This window comes from Lepidochelys olivacea (genome assembly GCF_965140295.1).
Source record: "Lepidochelys olivacea isolate rLepOli2 genome assembly, chromosome: 4".
Lineage (NCBI taxonomy): Eukaryota > Metazoa > Chordata > Testudines > Cheloniidae > Lepidochelys > Lepidochelys olivacea.
The window spans coordinates 38,429,061-38,451,364 of record NC_140414.1 but is presented as its reverse complement, the minus strand read 5'-3'; the positions used below and the strand labels follow the sequence as shown (position 1 = coordinate 38,451,364).

General features: G+C 41.2%; 2 protein-coding genes across 4 annotated transcripts in view; one reads left to right on the top strand and one right to left on the bottom strand.

Moving 5' to 3' along the window:
- Positions 1 to 7,850: 7,850 nt before the first annotated feature.
- OSTC (oligosaccharyltransferase complex non-catalytic subunit) lies at positions 7,851 to 20,073 on the bottom strand. Its single transcript, XM_084625519.1, has 4 exons — positions 19,825 to 20,073; positions 15,316 to 15,409; positions 12,643 to 12,840; positions 7,851 to 8,545 (listed from the first exon to the last, which is right to left on the bottom strand). Exons 1-4 carry the CDS (start codon positions 19,961 to 19,963, stop codon positions 8,527 to 8,529), a joined length of 450 nt encoding a protein of 149 aa, XP_084481645.1. The 5' UTR covers positions 19,964 to 20,073; the 3' UTR covers positions 7,851 to 8,526.
- A 133-nt stretch (positions 20,074 to 20,206) lies between these two features.
- Positions 20,207 to 22,304, top strand: part of LOC311519225 (uncharacterized protein) — a 40,250-nt gene continuing 38,152 nt past the window's right edge. For all 3 annotated transcript variants that reach the window (XR_014711232.1, XM_084625518.1, XM_084625517.1), the window contains exons 1-2: positions 20,207 to 20,674; positions 21,509 to 21,643. Coding sequence is in view for 2 of the 3 variants with exons in the window: in XM_084625518.1 (XP_084481644.1) it covers positions 20,388 to 20,674; positions 21,509 to 21,643 (422 nt within the window). In the remaining variant the exon portion in view is untranslated. The remainder of the gene's footprint in view (positions 20,675 to 21,508; positions 21,644 to 22,304) is intronic.

The window sequence follows — 22,304 nt, the reverse complement described above, 5'->3', positions numbered from 1 at the left end:
GGTTGCTAGACATCAGTGCAATGTTCTTCCTTGCACAAGATCTGCATTCAGGGCCTGATTCTGTACTTTTACATTGGTGTAATTCCATTGATTTCAGTAGCGTTACATCAAAATCAGGCACTTAGTGATGCCCTTTTCTGGTGAGTGTACACTTTACTCAATGACTTCCCCATTCTATATTCTATGTAAAAGACGGGGTCACTGAGTCAGGGCCAGATCCTACAAGGTATTCTGCGTGGGTGGACCTCTGTGCCTGCACAGAGCTCAGTGCAGGATCAGGACCTAAGTGTGAAGTGTGTAAATAAAAAATGTGGCAACGATTTCTTACGGTGGGCAATAGGTCAGCTCAGAAGAGAAAACAAAGGGCTAATGTAAGGGAAACTTTTCCATCATTACAGGGTTTGCTACTAAGCACCATCTCTAAGAGAATGTCAGTATCTTCTAGAAAAGGTGAACAGAAAAATTCTACACCTAAAGTCTCCTGTAACTTTCTTCCTGTAAAACCACTCCCAGTGCCGAACCTGATCTGTTATGTTTATCATTTTGAGTGGTAGCTAAATGAAGCACACTATGAGTTAACATGCTCAGTCTCGCAGACTGTCTGTCCATATTCTGTATGTTCATAGAAGTACATCTGATCAACAGCACACAGACACAGTGAGAGGTTAGCTTGGGACAAGCAGCATAACACAAACACGTAGCGTCAGCAGGAAAATGGATAGGACAGCAGTGGAGGGTGTGTCATGATTTGTTCCTAGGCAGAAAAAGGCTCATAACCAAAATAGGGAGAAAGTTACTGGCCAGCAATTTGAATAAAGACCTAGGGGGTTAGAAAGCACAGACAATCTAATTAGTGTGTCAGCACTTTTCAGCAAATAGATCTCCAGGGAGGAGGGTGAGAGAAAGGGAGAAAAACTAGAGAGAGAGTAAAGTGGGGGTAAGGAGGGCCGGCACTGGGGAGTTCCAAGAGGAACTTTTAAAACTAATATGAAACCTCAGCCTATTTGATGTAGAGATTAGAACAGGTGAGGAGATGCAAGGAGTATTCAGAATGGAGAGAGGTAAATAGCTGTGTCCCCCAGGGGGTTTGTACTGGGCCCAGTCCTAATTCAACATATTCATAAATGATCTGGGAAAAGGGGTAAACAGTGAGGTGGCAAAATTTGCAGATACAAAACTACTCAAGATAGTTCAGTCCCAGGCAGACTGCGAAGAGCTACAAAAGGATCTCTCAGAACTGGGTGACTAGCAACAAAAAGGAAGATTAAATTCAATGTTGATAAATGCAAAGTAATGCACATTGGAAAACATAATCTCAACTGTACATATACAATGATGGGGTCTAAATTAGCTGTTACCACTCAAGAAAGAGATCTTGGAGTCATTGTGGATAGTTCTCTGAAACCATCCACTCAATGAACAGTAGCAGTCAAAAAGCAAACAGAATGTTGGGAATCATTAGGAAAGGGATAGATAATAAGACAGAAAATATCATATTGCCTCTATATAAATCCATGGTATGCCCACACCTTGAATACTGTGTGCAGATGTGGTTGCCCCGTCTGAAAAAAGATATATTGGACTTGGAAAAGGTTCAGAAAATGGCAACAAAAATGATTAGGGGTATGGGACAGCTGCCGTATGAGAAGAGATTAATAAGACTGGGACTTTTCAACTTGGAAAAGAGGCGACTAAGGGTGGCTATGATAGAGGTCTACAAAATCATGACTGGTGTAGAGAAAGTAAATAAGGAAGTGTTATTTACTTCTCATAACACAAGAACTAGGGTCACCAAATGAAATTAATAGGCAGCAGGTTTAAAACAAACAAAAGGAAGTATTTTTTCACACAACACACAGTCAACCTGTGGAATCTCTTGCCAGAAGATGTTGTGACGGCCAAGACTATAACAGGGTTCAAAAAAAGAACTAGATAAATTCATGGAGGATAGGTCCATCAATGGCTACTAGCCTCTGGGAATGGGTGACAGGGGATGGGTCACTTGATGTTTATCTGATCTATCCATTCCCTCTGGGGCACCTGGCATTGGCCACTATTGGAAGACAGGATACTGGGCTAGAATGACCTTTGGTCTGACCCAGTATGGCCATTCTTATGTTCTTATTACGATTCCCCATTAAATAGTTCAAGAAATGTGAACATTTATTCATTTTCCCAAAATTCTGCTACAGGCTTTTTTTTAGTATTACAGAGGAGAGAAAAAAGAAAAAAGAAACAAACAAACCCAAAAAAACCAAGCAAACAAACAACCCCAACCAAAATATTTCACTTGTTTGGGCAAAAATGTTTGGTTTTACTGAAAACTTTCACCCAACCAGCCAAATATTTTCAGGTTTTGGTTACCAAAAGAAATAATAAATATTTTTGTTTTGTTTTTCAAATTTTGTCACAAAGGACATTTCCCATAGAAAATTCTATTTTGACAAAAAAGCCATTTTACACTGAATAACAATCAAAATATTTACTGCTGACATTAATTCCTAGCCATAGCATATGAAAGCCACTAGTCTTCTCATTAAAGCAAAGGAGTGGGAATCAGAAGGATCTGCATTTTATTCCTTACTCTGCCACTGAGCTGTTACATGCCTTTGGGCAAGTCTTCAGCTTCCCCATCTGTAAAAGGGCCATAACAACAGTTGCTTACCTCACACGCACAGTGTGAGGCTTAATTCACTTTTGTTTGTGAAATGCAGAGTGTTAGGAGGGAGGCCGGATCTAGCTCACAGACACTGTAGCACACGTTCCAAAGTATAGGATGTACACACACATTCCTTTGCAGACTGCCCTTTTCTCTCCCAGTTTCTGTTTACTTTGTATCTATAAGACATACTCATCATAGGCTGTCATTTAGTTCTCCATTCAACTCAGTGGAAAGGCTCCCATTGACTTTGATGGTAGTTGGATGAAGCCCTTAGTGTCTTGAACAAAGCACCTCAGAATTTGGCCTTTAGTGAGCTGGGATATCAAAAAGGAGGTTTTCATATTACTCCTAGAGAAGGGCCTGAACTGCAAAGTGTGAGGCTCAGGTCTTAGTGTGAACTTTTTCAAAACCTGATTGTGTTCAGATCTAGCATTTTAGTTTGGCAATTATAGAGACAGATGTTGGCTATGACTTTCAATACACAGGGCTGAATTTTCAAATAAGCCTTAATCTGCCTGATAATTTGTATTTGTCGTGTACTAAAATCAAAGTCTGTGGGTCATACATTTGCATATGCAAATTTGATAGCTACAGGGCCAAGTTTTTTGGCACTCGAAAACATGTAAGTACAGATTTAGAAAAAATCTGACCCACTGTAAATGGAAAATTCATTAGTGGTGTTCCTCTTTGGTAATTTCATTGCCTCTTAGTGGCAGGAGGATGGTTTTATGGTTAAAATCTAGGACTAGGAGATAGGGATTCTATGCCCAGCTCATTCCCAAATGTTCTGTGACCTTGAGCAAGCCAAATAACATCACTGCACTTCAGCTTTCTAGTCTACAGAATATGTGTAATACTACTTACCTGCTCACCGATGTATTAATTTAATCAGTCTTTGGAAACAACTTTGACATCCTTGATAGAAGGGCAAGGTGGTCAGTATGAATTCTCAGTCAGAAAGATCTCTACAGCTCAATTATGTTTGAAACCTCAGCCACAAGTTGTTCAAAGAGAAAATTTGTTCTCATGTTTGTACTCTTAAGCAGAAAGATGGCGTGTTAAATACATGAACAATGCTGATATTTTGTCGGATTTTGTAAAACAAATACAAAAGTATTAGAGTGTTTGTTTCATTGCCCTTCAGTACTTTTCTACAACTTTTTAAAGGAGTTTCTTCTCTCCAGCACCTCTGTATTCTCAGAGACAGGGGAATAGCATTGTAGTGAGCACCATCCAGTGGTCAGTGAGGATTTGGACTGACACTTCATATTGCAGATACACACGTTATATAAAGCTGAAAAGTTACGGCTGGAAAAATAGCAGAGGTGGGGTTGATGGTAGTGCCAGAGTTACTGGAAGGTAGAAAAAATATTTTTATTTGGCCAACTGCAGAAACACTTATAATTTTGAAGTAAAACAAAAAATGTTATTTTCAACAGGATTATCTCTGCCAGTCGCTGAATAATGTCTTAATGTTTTTAGTAGTGGGTGTTTTGGGGTTCAGTCTTTCTCTGGTTCAATCTACACAGAGCTTTCAACAAAATTTAACAACAATGCTTAAGCACAGTTTGAGCTGTCATGGCTGAAGCCATGGTTTGCTGAGGCAAAGTGGCCATCTCGGATTTACCTAAGTTAAGGGATACCTTAACTACAGCATGAGTTTTGAGACAATTTCTACAATTGGCTTTGTCCACACTGCTGATCCACAGCATGTCAGATGAGGCTGTTTCAGCCACAACCTAATTTAAACCATAATTAAGCATGGCTGTTAAATTCATTTGAAAAATTACAGGGCTTATTCTCCTCTTACACTGGCACATCTCCATTGATTTCAATAGAGTTTACTCTGGAATTACACCAGTGCTAGGCGAGAGGAGAATCTGTTTAGGGCCATCAATGATATGAGCTACGACTTCAACAAGTACCAAAAGAAGAAAAGATCTAAGTTGGCGGGAGCTGATGTTTATTTAAATTTCTCCTGACTAGGTTACAAACCCAAATATTGATTTAATCTAGTTTAACATAATCATTCTGTTTTACCTGTGCAAGAAACAGTGATTTCAATGGTTAGGTGGGCACCTGACACACAATTAACCTGTGGAACTCATTGCCAGGGGATGTTGTGAAGGCCAAAAGTATAACTGGGTTCAAAAAAGAACTAGATAAGTTCATGGAGGATAGGTCCATCAATGGCTATTAGCCAAAATGGTCAGGGGTGCAACCCTGTGCTCTGGCTGTCCCTAAAATTCTGTCAGAAACCAGGAGTGGAAGACAGGGTTGGATCACTCCAAAATAGGCTCTGATCTGTACACCCCCTGCAGTTCTATCAACCACTGACTAAAACAGGATACTAGGCTAGATGGACCAGGGATACGACCTAGGGTAGCAGTTCTTATGTTTTGATATCTTTAAGAAGGAAGCCTGAAGGAAGTTTCCTTTTCCTGCGTTTCTGAATGTGTGCATTTCCTGGCTATGCCTTATGTGCTGTGTATGCTACTCTGTTACTTTATGAGTTTTCTCTGTTTGTTCCATTATGTACAGAGATATGCTATCCATGCCCATTAAATGTTCAATTGATTTTTTTAAAAACAACTAAATTACATTGCAAAGAAATTTTAGAACTTTCAGCTTATCAATTAAAAGATGTTTTAAGTCCAAGACCAGGAAAGGAAAGTCTACTTTTTAAAGAGACAGTGCTACAGGAAAGGAGTTTGGACACTGCAGTGTCTTTGTTAGATCTCCAGTGTATTATTGTACGATGCACTTGGATTTCTGTTGTTTTCAGAATGATTCAAGCAAGAAGCACTACAGAGATAATGAGGAGAGTGGAGCTATAAAAACATAGTGATACCAGGTAACTAAGAGAGAAGACAGGAGTAGTCAAGGGAACAGAGAAGGGCAAAGCCACTGGGGAGCCTGAAATAAGATTAGAAGAGCCAGGAGGCTATGTCTGCACTTGGTGCTGAGGGGTGATGCCCAGCTGACAGACATATGTGCTCTAGCTCTGCTCAAGCTAAGATACAAAAAAATAGCAACGTAGCTTTAGACCAGTAAACCTTTTGAAACTTTCTTCTGCAGGTTACCCCTCCGTGTAAACTTTATTCAAGCTTTGAGCAAGGTGACAGAGCATGGAGCTTCCTTCACCACCACCACACTCATTCCACCCTCACTGGCATTGGCTAAAATGCAAATTGTTCTCTTTCTGCCATCTCCTCCCCCTGATGTCTTGATGGTCAGGTTTACTGCTTGTACAAAAACTGAGGCAAAGCCCCATTACTTTGTTTAGGACAGACCTATTTAACAGTTTTACATAGGCAAAGCCATCTGGTCTTGAACATATTCTAGAAACATCATATGGGGGTGGGGGGATTCAGAATTTTACATATAACATTACTCCATACATTTTGCCATGGTATTGTTGAGCAGCGAGTTACTCGTTTTAAAACAATACCTCACTAGGCATATTTTTTTCAAAGAGTAATGTCTTTATCAGCATATCTTTCAAACCACAAACTTGTTCTTCAGAGGGTTGATTCAATGCCACAAATACACCATATTCTACTTCTGATATTTAATTCTCAGAAGGCTGGGGTAGTAGAAAAAAGGAAGTCAGGACAGTGCCCAAGCTTGATAACCACACTTCTAGGCAGTGTCTCTCACAGTTCTCAGCACTATTACCAGTCTAGTACCTCTCACCTTGCTTGGAGTGCTGACATGCAAGAGTTCCAAATTCAAGTCTATTTCTAGCACACCAGCCTAGGAGGGACAGTTTTTTTTTTAAATATATCTGAACACAGGAGTTCTTAATTTGACTGCCACGAAGTTTCTATCACAAAGCAGATTGAAAGTGCTGTGTTTACCAAGCTAGTAAATAGCCATATCTTTATTTCCCCACTATGGAGAGATGTTTTCCTGTTATCAATATCTTTACCTTCATGCAGCTTTTCAGTCCGCTTGACAGGTTCTCTCCCATCATATGCTTTAGGATGGGGCAGTCTAGACAAAAGGTAAAGCCAAATTTTTTTTGTATAATTCTCTTCCACTCATTCATACATTTTCTTGAATAACCCAAAACCAGGCACATGAAGCCATCTGGTGGTGTGTACAGTAAACAGCATACAATTTTACAACACACACCCCTTCACATAATTGAAGAGTTAGATGAGATCCAGCAATGCTGCTCTTTTACAGTTTGTTTGGTACACTACCTCACAGAAGAAACCTCTCAAGACCATGCCAGAATTGAACCAGGTTCAGTCCTGTACTGAGGCTTTACGAACCAAACTACTCCCGTTTCTGCATGGTGTACTGCACCTCTGGGCTCGCTCTCTTATTATTCTCCTCATCTGTTTCTTTCTGCTCTCTCCTTACAGCAGAGGATAATAGCTGGTCTGTAGTGGTCCTGTAAATAGTACTTTCCCCACTAAGACTGTCAGTACCAGGAGGGATACAAACAACACACCTGGGAAAATGCAGGATTCCTGTGATCATAAGCTTCCATCAGAACTCACTCATAGCTTTTAAAAAAAAACCCACTAACTACACCAATTCTCCTTATAGACATAGGTGTAGCAAAACAAATGAATGTAGCAATGATTACATAAACATATGAGAAGGAATGAGTGGAAAGTCTGCTTCTCACGATGGCATGTCAGGTAGTAGATGTCAAACAGCAAGATCTTTAAAAACGTAGGCATACTGAGGTCCTAAACAGAACTATGGCTCCCAGTGACAGAATTAACTTCTGAATTCAGAGGATAACATAGAACTTTGAACACTTGTGACTAGGTAAAGGACCTTGCTGTGATTTTTGACAAAGACTTTCTTCCCACAGAGAAAAGCAATGCATGACCTGCACAAATAATCTCATTACTCTAATTGTTAATATTTCCTCTCATGTGTATACACACTAATAAAAAAAATAAGTTAGTGTCTGTCCCTAGCCAATTTAAAACAGAAGCAGAAGCTTCCAAAGTAATTCAATGGTGTACCATTTCACCGCAGGCTCCGGTGAGCTTAAGAGAGACAGCTACAGTTGCCCCCTGCAGTTTACAATATCACTATCCAATAAAAGATACATTAAGTAAACAACCATTGTGTAGTAGCATTGTTACTGCAGAACCTATAGAATAGACTGTGTACAATTTGCAAAAATTACTGTTTTAGAAATCACACAAAATGCAAGTGGTTTAGTAGAAAACATGTTTAATTTGACTCCTTTCATACACTGTTCCAAAAAGAAATGCACTCACACAGTGTTGTATCCAGTGTACATCTGGATTTGTTAATGCGTTGCCATGAATATCAAGGCAACAGGTGCCTTAGAAATAACTTCACTAGACACAGTGTGTTTGATAGTAAAGTATCACCAAAAGACTTCTCTCCAGGTATAAACTTGGTATGGGGCAGGCCACAGAAAAAAGGCCAGAGTGCTGCACACTTTAAAATCAGGAATTGTAAAACGTCTGTCCAATACCTCAGTCAGGTTAAGGGAAAAAATGCAGAGGGCAAAAATACCAGTTTTACATTTTATAGTGAATTGTTTCAAGATACAAATTCATACCTAAAGCTAAGTAACAGTTCAGTAACTTTTTCTTTTTTAAACATAGAAATAGACAAGTGATAAAACCCTGTTTTAAAAATACACCAACCACGGGTAATGACGGTTTTTATTAATGAAAGGAGACAGTTGGAAGCACTTCTTGCACTTGCTGATTCGCATAACTAGACCTTTCTTGTGTCTTCTTGTGGTGGACAGTATTTATTTATTTATTTATTTAATTTTTTTTTAGAGATTGCTTGTTTTTAAGCTCTTCATGAAGAGAAGCAAATCCATTTTGTGCTTGCATATATCACACAAGGCACTAACCCATCAAGTATCCCCTGCAGGACAAAATAAAAGTTGAGAGAGAGAAGTTAGGAGCACAGCACACCTAAACTGAACAGATTACAATTTTCAAAATAAAGCTATACCAGGTTACCAGTGTACCGATTTGTCAGACTTAAACAATTGAAAAAGTTATATATATTAAAAAATCTTAATGAGCAAACAACAGGAACAACAAATTGCTAGCTAAAATGACAGTTCAAGCCTTAAATAATGTTATGGTATAGACCTTCACTAGAAACATGGTCAATGGATACCTATGAAACTTTCCACTCAGTTAAAACTTAGAGTCTATTCCATATTCAAAATTTTCACCAGAACACAGAACCTATTCCTGTGGTGAATGTGATATATTAATGGAAGTTTAGTTCCACAATTCCAGAGCCTCTTTTAAGAATATAATTTTCAAAAACAGAAGACCAAGAGATGAAGTTGTTCAGAAATAACCATACAATAAAGTATGGATCCAAGGATTCTCTCTGTTCTCGGTTAATTAACTGGAGTCTAGTTATAATTAGGTCTCAGGTCCAAAAATCTGGTTTTAGTAGCTGACAACCAGATTATTCACCAAGGTCAACTCCAAACATTGGCTTGTGGTTGAAACTAGTTGCAGTTGCCCTTAGATCAACTTCTCTAAATGCAAGTTTCGAGTTGGTCTGTATAAAATTAAGATAGCTACTCCCTGCAATTGTCTGAAATTTAAAGAAATGCAAATTCAGTTTACAGTTCTAACATTTTATAGTAAAGCTCAAACTGGCATCTTTGTGGTGTTGTTCTGGTAACATATGCAAACAAGCTCTGTAATGGTGGGAAACACTTTGGGCACTGCTGGAACATTGGAAACACCTACTCTGTGTCCTTAAAAAAAGGCTGCATCTTTGGTCATTTGAAACAGGTCTTAAAATCCTGTCTTTATTTCTGATCTTTCATCACATTCATGTCCATGGAGGGTTCTACTCTATGTTTATCAAGCAAAAAAACCAAAACAAAACCCTCTCTAACCAAAAAGGAAATTTTCATTTGATGAATATTAAAGATCAAAAACTTTCAGAAGTGTAATCTGGAGAGGACTATAAGTCCTCTCAAGTCCATCAAATAACCATCACATTGGGTTAATGTTTTTAACAAGGATTTTATAAAGAATCCGGTAAAACATTCCTTGTAAGAAATTTCTTCCATTCCTTTTTACCAACTTGTAGTAGTCTGGGAAGTTTCTCCTTTGCTGGCACACTATTACCTACTGTAGATAGGGATCTACATGAAGAGAATCATGGCAGCTGTGCTTGGGTGTAGGTAGTTATAGCCAGGTAGCCCTGAGAAGATATCCAGCAGGCTGGCAAGGGACTTCTATACTAGCAAATCCAAGGGGCACCTTCATATACCAGCATTTCCTAGCCTCAGTGTTTGTGCCATTAACTGCAGAGAAACTTGCTGAGAAATTCAAGGGTGAGACTGGTTCAAACAGGAACCTGCTCTGCTGACTAGCTTGAGCACTCCACCCTCCACCCCCATTTTACTTTGATATAATTACTGGAACAGTTTCAGTCTATTATTCTCAACCTAGCCTTTATCATCATGAATTCTGGAAGCCTTTATTACATTTTGTGAAAGGTTCTGCATTTGCGCTGCTCAAACAGACTATCAATTTCAAGATCCTACATCATTCAGCCCAAACTGGTACAATTGAGCCCCAACTTTTCTCCTTTCCTGTCTCCTCTAACCTCCACTTCTTCAATGAACTAAGGTAAAGTAATGGCCAAGACACACGTCTTACAGAGTAGCTGTATATTATTGCAACCTTTGTCCTTCCTTTCCCTAATTTCCCCTTGTCGGTCTATGGCTCTCACTTCTTGAATCATGTCTGAACCACAACATTTCAGAGCAATGACTGTCTTTACTTGTTTCTGTAAGGCATCTAGCACAATTTTGGGTGTTTGAAAATCAGAGCAAAAACAGAAGGGACAGCATAAGTCTATTGTTGTGAGTATAACTACAACAACAATGGGAATCATGATTTAGATTTTAAACCTGTGTTCTCAGATACAAAAACAAGAATAATGTCCACATTAATCAAAAACAATGTAATGAATACCACCAGAATACAAAGGCTTTTCTGTGCCTTGAGTAACTTAGGAACTGCCTGCCTTTCAATAAAAGTAAAATTCAGGGTCGTGTCCTGTATCCGATAAGTCTTGTATTTTCATTAATGAGGATTTAGCAAGTTATTTGGCACTCATATGTGACAAACTCTCCCTTAGGCAAGATATTCCTGAATATCAAATAATCAGTGAACAAAAGGGTGCTAGGAAATTAACTGAAATGATACAAAGTCAGTATACCATGTAAAACCTTTGTTATTGTTAGAACATCTGTCCAAGCTGCAAATGATTCTTATAAGATTTCCTTCCTATTCTTTAGAGTTTCTCTAACATGACCACGAACTCTTGAGACCAGCCACATTTGATTAAAAAAATAAATCTATTGTATGCTGGTGCTTTATGCTGAATTGCTACACACTGCCAGGAAACCCAACACTTACATTTTATGGGCCAGTAATTATATTGCAGAGGAGATTTAGTGACTCTCCAAGAAATGGAAAATGACCATATCATTATTTAAAAAAAAAAAAAACACAACAAAAACAAACCAGAAACATCCCCTGCCAGTTAATTCATGGAGTGGTTTTAGCAGTGGCCCTCAAAGAAACTGCTGCTGTTGGCAGCTCTAGAGGTCATAGTGGGGTTGAGAAGTGGGAGGGAAGGAGAAGAGGCAGGCAGGCAGCAAAAATAAAATAAATTCATTATAAGCTACTGAATAGACTGGAAAACACAGAATCAAGAAGCTCGAAAGCCCTGTCAGTACATGCAAGAACTAACACTACTCTACCTTCCTTGGAAGATTTTTCACAGGCTGTAGAACAATTTTCCAGATAGCCTCAGTTTTCCTTCTTCTTAATTTTCACCTTGTTATACCCCTAATTCATCTCCCATCCTCCCAATGTTTACCTATTTATGCTTCTCTCTAAAGCCTGTGCTAGATTTTAGCCAACCTGTATAGATTAAGTCTTTTAATCTTTCCTCAAAATCCAACCCATCCAGTCTAGAATCAAACTGTATTGTAGCTATGATTTCTGACAGGGAGCCTGTCACCTCCCTGCACAACAACTTGATGTCTCAGAATGAATGGGCAGACCCAAAAACATTTACACCTCACTAAAGAGGGCACATTCCAATTTTAACTAAAACACCTTAAAGCAAAGCTGTGAGTGTTTAATCTACACCATTTTTTTTTTTTAAATACAACTTATCCTTGCTTCATATGTAGTACTTTGTAAACTTAGCTGGGATCCTAGAAATCAGTTTGCCACAGAAAAACATGGAATTTGCATTTTTACAGAGATTCTTTAGTTTTAACATTTTGTGAAAAAATGAAAATGTATTAACTGATGAAAGTACCAGTGCCACTTATTCAATGGGTACAACCTCTCCCTCTTGTGGTTGATTTTTGAATGCGCTGACCGCCCAAGCCCTTACCACAGTCAGCCCTGGGTGGCTGGTGGTTCAGTTAGTACAGACAGCCAGATAATGGAGACTCGGATAAACTGTACATAGCTAAACACACTCCAATACACTGCTTTGGCATATAGAGGTTACTAAGTGACCGTTAGGGGTTTGTATTTTAATGCATCTCAAATTTCAGCCTCCAGGACTAACTCAGAAAGTGAGTAAAGTTAATAGAAAAGCAATTTTTGCTTTTTATTTTGTGCGTTAAAAAAAATTCTGAAAATATAGAAAGCAGACAAATATTTGGTATTTGTAAGAAATACAAATTGTAATTCTATTAATTTTATTTTATTATAATGATTGATGTCACTGGAAGGCTTTGAACTTGCTCCAAAAATGTTAATATACCAATAAAACAGTGTGTTCAACTGACACCTATATTTATAGTGGCTAGGGAAACTGAAGTTCAGCATTCCACTTTAATCATGGAAAAAAACCATACAAATCTGATTTATCACAAAACTAGGATCCCTGCTCATCAGTAACAGAAAGGGAGGGGAGAACAGCATGAAGTGTCCTAAACAACTTACGGCAATTTCATCCGCATGAAAACTCTTGCCATGAAGAAGCTCAACAGGACGCTGACAAATCCAATAAAAAGCAACAGAAATCTATTGAGCTTTGGGATATTTGGTGCATTGGATCGGTCCAGAATTATGAAGCCTAAGCCTCCCATTGTGAAGAGGAAGCTGGATGCGAGTCCTTCCATAATATACTGTCCATTTACTCTGGGGGAAGGGAAAAAACAGGAATAAAAGATATTTCAGTAGAACACCAGCCCCTCAAAGTATTATTTTCACTTCAAGAGCCAGCTATTTAGTGTAATATTTTGATCTGCTTCCGTTTTACAAAAACCCAGGACAGTTCATTTTGATGTTTACACACTTAGTGGAACATAACACATGTTGCTGGAGCTGTCTCCTGATGCGATAAGGGATTAATATATAATTTAGCTCCTGGATCAGTACTTTGCAAGGTGACAGAAACGTACTAATGCTTTTAATCATGAGTATTCATAAAAGGGTAATGTGACTGTATGCAAAACCACCACATTATATACATTACTTATTTAGAATTTTAGATATGAGTGGTAATTTCAAATGTGTCTTAGTTGAAAGCAAAAATAAGTTAACAAATGAATGTAAGTAGGGACCCAAAACTTCTAGACTGTTGAGCTTTCAAGTTTGTTTCCCAAACCATTTCTTAGAAGACAAACCCCGAATTCCAGTCACTGCAAGAAGAGAAGCGTTATTCAAATCCATATCAAGGGAGGAATTGTGTCTCCTTGTTCCAGCACAGCATTAGGAGTAAGATGTGCTAGACCAGTGGTTCTCAAACAGAGGTCCGGGGTCCCTTTGGGGGTCACAAGCAGATTTCACGGAGTCCACCAAGCAGGACCAGCATTAGACTTTCTGGGGCCCAGGGCAGAAAGCCAAAGCCCCACCTAATGGAGCAGAAGCACGGGGCTCTGAGCCTCGCCACCCAGGGCTGAAACCAAAGCCTGAGCAACTCAGCTTCACAGGGCCCCCTGCAATGTGGTGCCCCGGACAATTGCCCTGCTTGATACCTCCTAATACTGGCCCTGGCTTTTATATGCAGAAAAACAGTTGTTGTGGCACAGATGGGCTACAGAGTTTTTACAGCATGTTGGGGAGGCCTCAGAAAGAAAAAGGTTGAGAACCCTGGCACTAGACTGCATTCTCATTTCTGTCACTGCATGATTTTGGATAAGTCCCTTAACACATCCGTGCCTCAGTTTTCCAATTTGTAATACAGGTATACACCACCACCTTGGTAAAGCACTTTGCTGGAAGGATCTACAAGGGTGCAGAGCATTTCATTAGTGTCTAATCTTGATAAATAGTAGTTGAATCTTTTACACTGTTCTTCCCCATGACTTTCACTAAAGTGCTCCCAACTTCCTAGAGCAATGTGATTCATGTATATTGCAGTAGCCCAAAGAAATCTGAAGCATATATTGGAAGATGTTAATCTGAACACAAACTCTACGCAAAAGATTCCTAGAGTCAAGAGTAACAATGAGAAACTACTATGTATTTTATAATCAATTTTTTTTTTAAATACAGTGTCAGCTCTTTTTTACAATGAGGTACTTTCAGTTAAAAAACAAAAAAATAGCCCAACATTTTCTGCAGGAATTAAGGATAACCAATCCAGACAGACAAAATCCAGAGCTCTGTAAACTTACTCATTAATTTTCTCAACTAACTTCTGACTAAATTAGTTTTACCTCTAATAAAATTTTAGATTCTAAGCAAGAAGAATCTGCTGAACTAATTTTGAAGGACAGACACTGTAGATTTAGGTTTCAAACTGAATAAAATCTGTCCCTAAACTGCAAGTTACTCCATATGGGTGATCCCCTGCATTTATGCAAAGTAACTAAGACCTTGATCTTGCAAATCATTTTATTTTGGGTTCAAAAACTGAATGCAAATTACAGATACGAGTTCTATAGTTTATTGCTGTTGAGCGTAATTAGAAAAATAAGATTTGTGGTTTGCTCTTACAGCAGAACTGGATGTAGAACAGAAAAATGGTCATTCAAAATATTAGAAAAGAGTTGGGGAGGGAAAAGAAAGTGAAAGCCAACTAAAGACAGGTTATATTAATACACACAACTAGATTGGGGTATTCAGTTTTAATTGTTACATATTTGCAACCACCCACTTTTCCTTTTACAAACAAGCACTCAAAAATATTTCACCCATTATTAAACAAAGTTTAACAGAAAGGAAATGTATAAAAAAACACATTACAAAACTGGTGTATGATGTCAACTCTGACAAGTAATTAAAAAGATATCAGTTATGAAATATGATCAAATATAGCTTCTGTTTGTTATAAATCTTGACTTCTACTCATGAAAATTAATTTGTATCATCTACCTGAAATTTCATTTCCTGTAATGCAAAAATCTTTGTATTTTTATCAATTACATATCTACTAAAACCTCAAACCCTTCCAAGCCTATATATGAAATATACTGTGAATATTTAAACAATTCATTTGCAAAAGAAGGCTCCAATCAGTGAAATCAGATGCATATTTGTGGATCCTGGGGCCCTCAGAGAGCACAGCTGAAGTCAATGGAGCTCTCCAAGAGCACTACGGCTCACTTGCATTCATCTGTTTGCAGGTCAGGGAGAGACCGTTCGATTATGACAAAGGATAATTTCTACCTGTATGCCAAGAAGGCCACTGGTCTCTGATGTCCATGTTCATCTGTCATAGACCCAACACTGGGAGGTTCTACAATCACATCATAGATTATTCCTATAAAAAAAGAAAGAAAAAGAAAAAAAGGACATTAGTTTTGAAAGATGAGCCAGCATCATCCATCTCTAAATATTAAGAATGATTTCCTTCTACAGACAGTATGAATAGAAAGGAAACAGTTTAGTAAATTACTTGCCATTTTACATCTCCTGTTCAAATGGTAAGAAACACATAATTAAGTAAGTTATAACCTTAAATTATAATGGGATGGATATCAGACATTTCAGAAAGCCATTTTTTTACATTAGGGTACACCTATACAGCAGCTGGGAGGGTCGTTCCCAGGTTGGGTAGAAATACACATGCTAGTTCTGCTCAAGCTAGCATGCAAAAAAATAGCAGCATGGCCACAGTGGCTCAGGCTAGTTACCAGAGTACAATCCTGCCCGACCCCCAGGGTAGGTACTCAGGCAGCTGAGCTGCCACACCACCACTCCTATTAGGACACTAGTTCAACCACTCCTAGCGTGTGTATGTCTACCAGAGCGGAGAATCACCACCCCAGCTGCTGTGTAGACTACCATTCACAGTAAGTGGCTTATACATGATTAGTGCTCCAATGACTTTTCACATTCACAGTCTTAAGTGTTCTTCATATCAGAGCCTAGGACACTAGACCTTGTTTTCCTACTTAATAGAGTTTAATCTGGGATTGTTAACTTGATTAATTCTATTTACCTTTATAAGGATAACAAAAATAAAAACCACTTTTGGCTGAAAAGACTCAAAATGTACAGTAGTGTTCTATTTAGGGACCATTCTTTCTTACTGTATAGGTACAGACACTATAGAATATCATGGGAAGATTCATGTTGCAATGTCATTGAGCCGAACAGAGATCCTGTAAACTTTAGCTGTAATTTTGAATTTAATCTAGAATTTTAGGAGTTACTTACATGAAACTCTAAATTTATTCCAGCAAATTTACTTGAGCTACTGCCTCTTGTGGTTGGACTTCACATTCCTTATTTGTTTCTGGGTGACTACAGCATACGAGGCACTGTATAAACTCACAGGACACACATTCTCAGCCCCAGAAAGAGAAGCAGGGGGAAAGAAAAGGAGAGGGAGCAGAAAATACAACATACAAGGAAAGTGGTCAGGAGGATAAATTAGCCATGTCTTGATATGGTATTTTTAATTAATATACATTAGGGCTGTCAACCGATTAAAAAATTAATCGTGATTAATTAGTAAATTAAAAAAAATTAATCGTGATTAATTGGGCGATTAAAGAATACTAGAATACTGTTTATTTAAGTATTTTTGGATGTTCTCTACATTTTCAAATATATTATTTTCAATTACAACACAGAATACGAAGTGTACAGTGCTCACTTTATATTTTTATTACAAATATTTTCACATTAAAAAACAAAAGAAATAGTATTTTTCAATTCATCTAATACAAGAGCTGCAGTGCAATCTCTTTATCGTGAAAGTTGAACTTACAAATGTAGAATAATGTAAAAAAAACCCTGCATTCAAAAATAAAACAACATAAAACTTTAGCGCCCACAAGTCCACTCAGTCCTACCTCAGCTGATCCTCAGACAAACAAGTTTGGTTTCAATTTGCAGGAACTAATATTACCCGTTTCTTGTTTACAAAGTCACCTGAAAGTGAGAACAGGAGTTTGCATGGCACTGTTGTAGCCGGCGTCACAAGATATCAATGTGCCAGATGTGCTAAAGATTCATATGTCCATTCATTCTTCAACCACCATCCCAGAGGCCATGCGTCCACGCTGATGACGGGTTCTGCTCAATAACGATCCAAAACAGAGCGGACCGACGTATGCTCATTTTCATCATCGGAGTCAGATGCCACCAGCAGATTGATTCTTTTTTTTTTGGTGGCTCGGGTACTGTAGTTTCTGCATCAGAGTGCTGCTCTTTTAAGACTTCTGAAAGCATGCTCCACACTCCGTCCCAATCAGATTTAGGAAGGCACTTCAGATTCTTAAACCTTGGGTTGAGTGCTTTATCTATTTTTAGAAGTCTCATATCCTACCTTCTTTGCCTTTTGTCAAATCTGCTGTGAAAGTGTTCTTAAAATGAGCATGTATTGGGTCATCATCCGAGACCGCTATAACATGAAATATATGGCAGAATGTGGGTAAAACAGAAAAGGAGACACAGTTCTCCCCCAAGGAGTTCAGTCCCAAATTTAATTAACGCACATTTTTTTAATGAGCATCATCAGTATGTCCTCTGGAATGGTGGCCGAAGCATGAAGAGGCATATGAAAATTTAGCATATCTGGCACATAAATACCTTGTAATGCTGGCTACAAAAGTGCCCTGAGAACGCCTGTTCTCACTTTCAGGTGATAGTGTAAATAAGAAGCGGGCAGCATTATCTCCCATGAATGTAAACAAACTTATTTGTCTTAGCAGGTGGCTGAACAGGAAGTAAGACCGAGTGGACTTGTAGGCTCTAAAGTTTTACACTGTTTTGTTTTTGAGTGCAGTTATATTACAAAAAAATCTGCATTTGTAAATTACACTTTCATAATAAGGAGATTGCACTACAGTACTTGTAAGAGGTGAATTGAAAAATACTATTTCTTTTATCATTTTTACAGTACAAATATTTGTAATAAAAATAATATAAAGCAAGCACTGTACACTTTGTATTTGGTGTTGTGATACAAATCAATATATTTGAAAATGTAGAAAAACATCCAAAAATGTTTTAAAAATTACAATTGGTATTCTATTGTTTAACAGTGCAATTAATAGCAATTAACTTTTTGAGTTGATCACATGAGTTAACTGTGACTAATTGACAGCCCTAATATAAACTATTCTACATGCCCCTCTACCTATATTTCTTGCAGGTGACAAAGAGAGGATCTTCATGAAGGATTTGAATGGAGCAGCTCTGCAGACTAGTGCAACAGACTTCTCATGCCATTTAGGGATAATTGTAATAAATGCAGAATTATGTTTCTTTGGTGCATCAACCCAAACTACATTGTATCACTTGACTGGAGTTTCCTTTGATAACTAGAGAAAGAGCTTGTGATCCACATACCATTTGCTATTAAGCAGCAGTAGTGATGAATAAGCCAAAAACTGCTACAGGGTTGGCATAGGAAAGCAAAACAGCCACCTGCCAAGTCACTACTCAACAGTACCATTCTCATTCCTTAATCAACACTCCCCAAAAACCAGGTAATCAAAGCTAAAATAAGGTTTTCAGATATGCACCAAAATCTCTAATTTGATCACTGATTAAATTCTACATATCACACACTAGAAAGTCCCATTCCAGCATCAGGATTAAGGCAAAATTTCCATAGTGGACAGAGAAGAGTGGGAGTTTTGGGGGGTTGGGAGGAGCACATAATACACCTCACTGACATAACAGATATAAGAGTTTAGGGGCTGCTCTTCTCAGGCTGCATATCAATTTAAAGGAGGGAACTTTTGAATGTCTTTGAAACACACAGAGCAAAATCCTTCACCACTAGAGAAAGATGTTATAAGAGCGGTCTTAAAATTATCTGTTCCAAAAGCCAAGAATGGAAAGTAGGTCTGCCTACAGGAACAAAGGTTTCTCCCTCTGGGACACTCATCTCCTGACTCAGACACAGTATCAGTTTGATTTCCAATATTGCCTATACTAAGCAAGTGTATCCTGGTCTGGAGATGGATATGGTCCCACAGATCTCTTCGGTTACTGCACCTGAACTAAGATCCTCACCAAGGCCTATTTTTGAACCAGACAACCAAAACCTTCTCCACCGCCTTGCCCGCTGGTCACAGAGCTGGGCCAATCACCCCAGCGGGGACGGGGATTTGCGTACCACCCTCAGCGCGGATGTGGGGGTTTACACCACGGGCAAAGACGACCCCTCTCTGGGAACCCCACCGGAGGGCGTCCCTGCACTGTGTGAGGCGGGGCGTAGTGACACAAGTTGCTCACGGGTGGGAAAATTGTGCCGGCTGCTGTTTTTGTCCTCACAGGGGCCCTCTCCGGGCAGGCTCAGGCAGGGCTTCCCCGGGCCGCAGGCGGAATCCGGGGAACCGCGATGCCCCAGGAGAGGGTGCAGAGCAACCCCCCCCCCCCCACACACACACACCGTGCGGCTGTGACGGGATCACCTATATGGGGCGGGGGGGGGGGGGAAGTGTGTCACACTCCTCCGCTTCCCTCACCCGGGGTCTCCCTCGGCCACCACCTCAGGGAGCCCCGGCAGCAGGCTCCAGCCCCGGAAGTGTGGGGATCGGGGGGAGGCACTCGCCCGCAGCCAGGCTCCCACCGAGAGAGGTAGGGGTAACCCCACTGCCCGCCGCTCTAGGAGCGGAAAGAACAGGCCTAATCCTGCTCCCCCTCCCCGCGCCCAGCCCTCCGCCCGGGGCCCGCTCCCGGCCCCCCAGCCCTCCGCCCGCCCGGGCCCGTTACCTCCGGTGATGAGGAAGTAGGACACCACCACCAGCGCGTAGACGGTCATAGCTGAGGGCGTGTGCACCCAGCTCGGCCGCTTCAGCTTGATGTTGGGGCACTGGAGCACCGCGAACGGCACCCGGTAGAGCGTCTCCATGATGGCAACCCAGCCACCGCCACGGAAGGCTAATCAAAGCCAGCACCACCGCGGCCGTCTACCCCGCCTTGACCCGCCGCGGCCACCGTCACTCTACACGAATGCGGAAGCGGAAGCCAGCTACAGAGGTAACGTAGGGCAACGGCGGGGTCCTGGAAGGTGATAAGAATAGGGCGAAAAAGTGCAAAATTGAGCATGGTAAAGGTCACCTGGAGAAAAACTCGAGCTACGAAATCTCACGTCGTTAAAACACCGCCAAACTCTGGAGTTTCAAGCCGACTATACGTGTCCGGGGAATATCAGTACTACACACCTGCCAGATCCTAGCAGCCCCTGACGTGGCCTAGACACGGCAACTGGGAGAGTCTCGGGCGGGACTGGCCCACCCGAAGCCCCGCCCACAGAGCAGGAGGCCCCGCCCACAATGCGGAACCTGGCCGGGGGAGGGGCGCCGTGGCTGGGCTATCGCTCGTTATCGCCCGTTACCGTTGCGGCACCGGCCGGGCAGCACGTGGGGGGCGGTGCGTTAAGCCTGTCCAGCGTGTGCCTTCTCCCAGCACCAGAGCGCCGGGAACTGCCTCTGGGTTCGGCCCCGGATCGGCCAGCCCAGCAAAAAGCGGAGCCCGCAGCTAGTCTTGCGTCGGTGAGAGGGCAGCAGGGTCTCCCTTCTACGCGCCCGTCCTCTCCCGAGCGTAGCCGTTCTACGCCCAGGTGGGTCGCCTCTGTCGAGGAGCGTGTGAACTTCCCAAGGTGCAAAATCGGTGTGGGTCCTTCTTATCGCTAGACCGCAGAAAAGCTGGATGCCAAGTGCCGAGCCCCTGCGGCACTCTGAGAAGTTTGGGTGCAGCAAGCTTTTTTTAGGTACTGTGACCAGACATCCCCTTTTTAAAGGGACAGTCCTGTATTTATGCCCTCCTGCAGGTGTCCTGACTTTTTCTTAAAAATGGGCAAGTTGTCCCATATTTTCTGTCTTCCACCCCCCCCCCCCCATCGGTACTGGCAGGTAGGGCCATCCTTAGGCATACGCAGCATATGTGGCTGCATAGGGCACCCAAAAATTTGGTGCACCGCTGGGACAGCAGGTAAGAACAGGTCGGGTCCCACACACCCAGCGCGTGTGGCAGTCTCCTTAGGCAGGGGCCGTATTCACAGAGCCGGATGCGCCGGTGTGGCGCATTCTGCGAGAGGGAAAGGGTACGGGGGTCTCTGCGGGGAACTCTGACTCTCCGCCACCAGGCGGCTCGGTATCCTTTTCTGCCTCCCCTTTCCCTCCATTGCCCCAGGCTGCTGCAGTCAGCTCAGTGTGTCAGCAGTGCAGAGGTGTCTGCGAGCACCAGTTTAATAATACTGTGTAGGACTCCAAAAATCCTAAGGACAGCCCTACTGGTGGGTCCTGCTGCTGGCCTGAGCTCTGCAAAGTCATGGGCCAGGCCATCCCTTTTCCCCCCCCCTCCTCCTCTGCGGTTGGAAACAGCTCCCATCCCTTCCTTCCCGCACAGTGCTGAAAGGCTGCTACTGACCATATTCTGTTGTGTATCCTCGCAGAAATGGGCATGTGACCCTGAATGCCCCCCATGTATTGCCTCGAGAAGATGTGGTGCCAAGTACCAGGAGGGATGGGTTTGTCCCGGGGGCCCAGTCCAGCATGGTGGGTGGAGAGCGCCAGGCAGGGATGGTCGGGTAAGTCAGTCACCTCCCCTGTGTGAGAGAGGTGTATAGGGAGTGTGTGTGGGAGGGGTAGGGATGTGTGTGTCACCCCTCCCCATGTGAACCCTAAAGCCTTAAAGATAAGAAAGTAAATATAAAGAATTTTAGATGCAGCATTTCTTTTTAACAGGGGCTCAGTCAACTTCATGTTAATTTGAATGTTTGTATTACATAGTTCTGACTGATTGCCGATGAACTCGCTTGAATACGAGTAATTTTAGGGGCCTGGAGCCCCCTCCCAGACCCTGAACTCCTCATTTTTGGCCCCACCCCGGAGCCTGCACCGCCAATCAGAGTCTTCACCCCCTCTTACAACCCAACCGCAATTTCATGAGCATTCATGGCCCACCATACAATTTCTATATCCAGATGTGGCCCTCTGCCCAAAAAGTTTGCCCACCCCGGCTATAGGTTGTAATTGACTACAGACTTAATTTGATTTGCATTTGCCATGTCTCTGGGCATCTGTGACATTTTATAGGAGCATATTTTGTTTTGTATTGCATCTGGTTGTTTACAGCACTACAGCTTGTTTCTAGTAGAATCTCTATTCTTTCTTAAAGAAACCTACATTTGTTTTATTATAAGTGATCATAAGTGCTATGTGATTTTACATTGGCAGAGGATCTGGGAT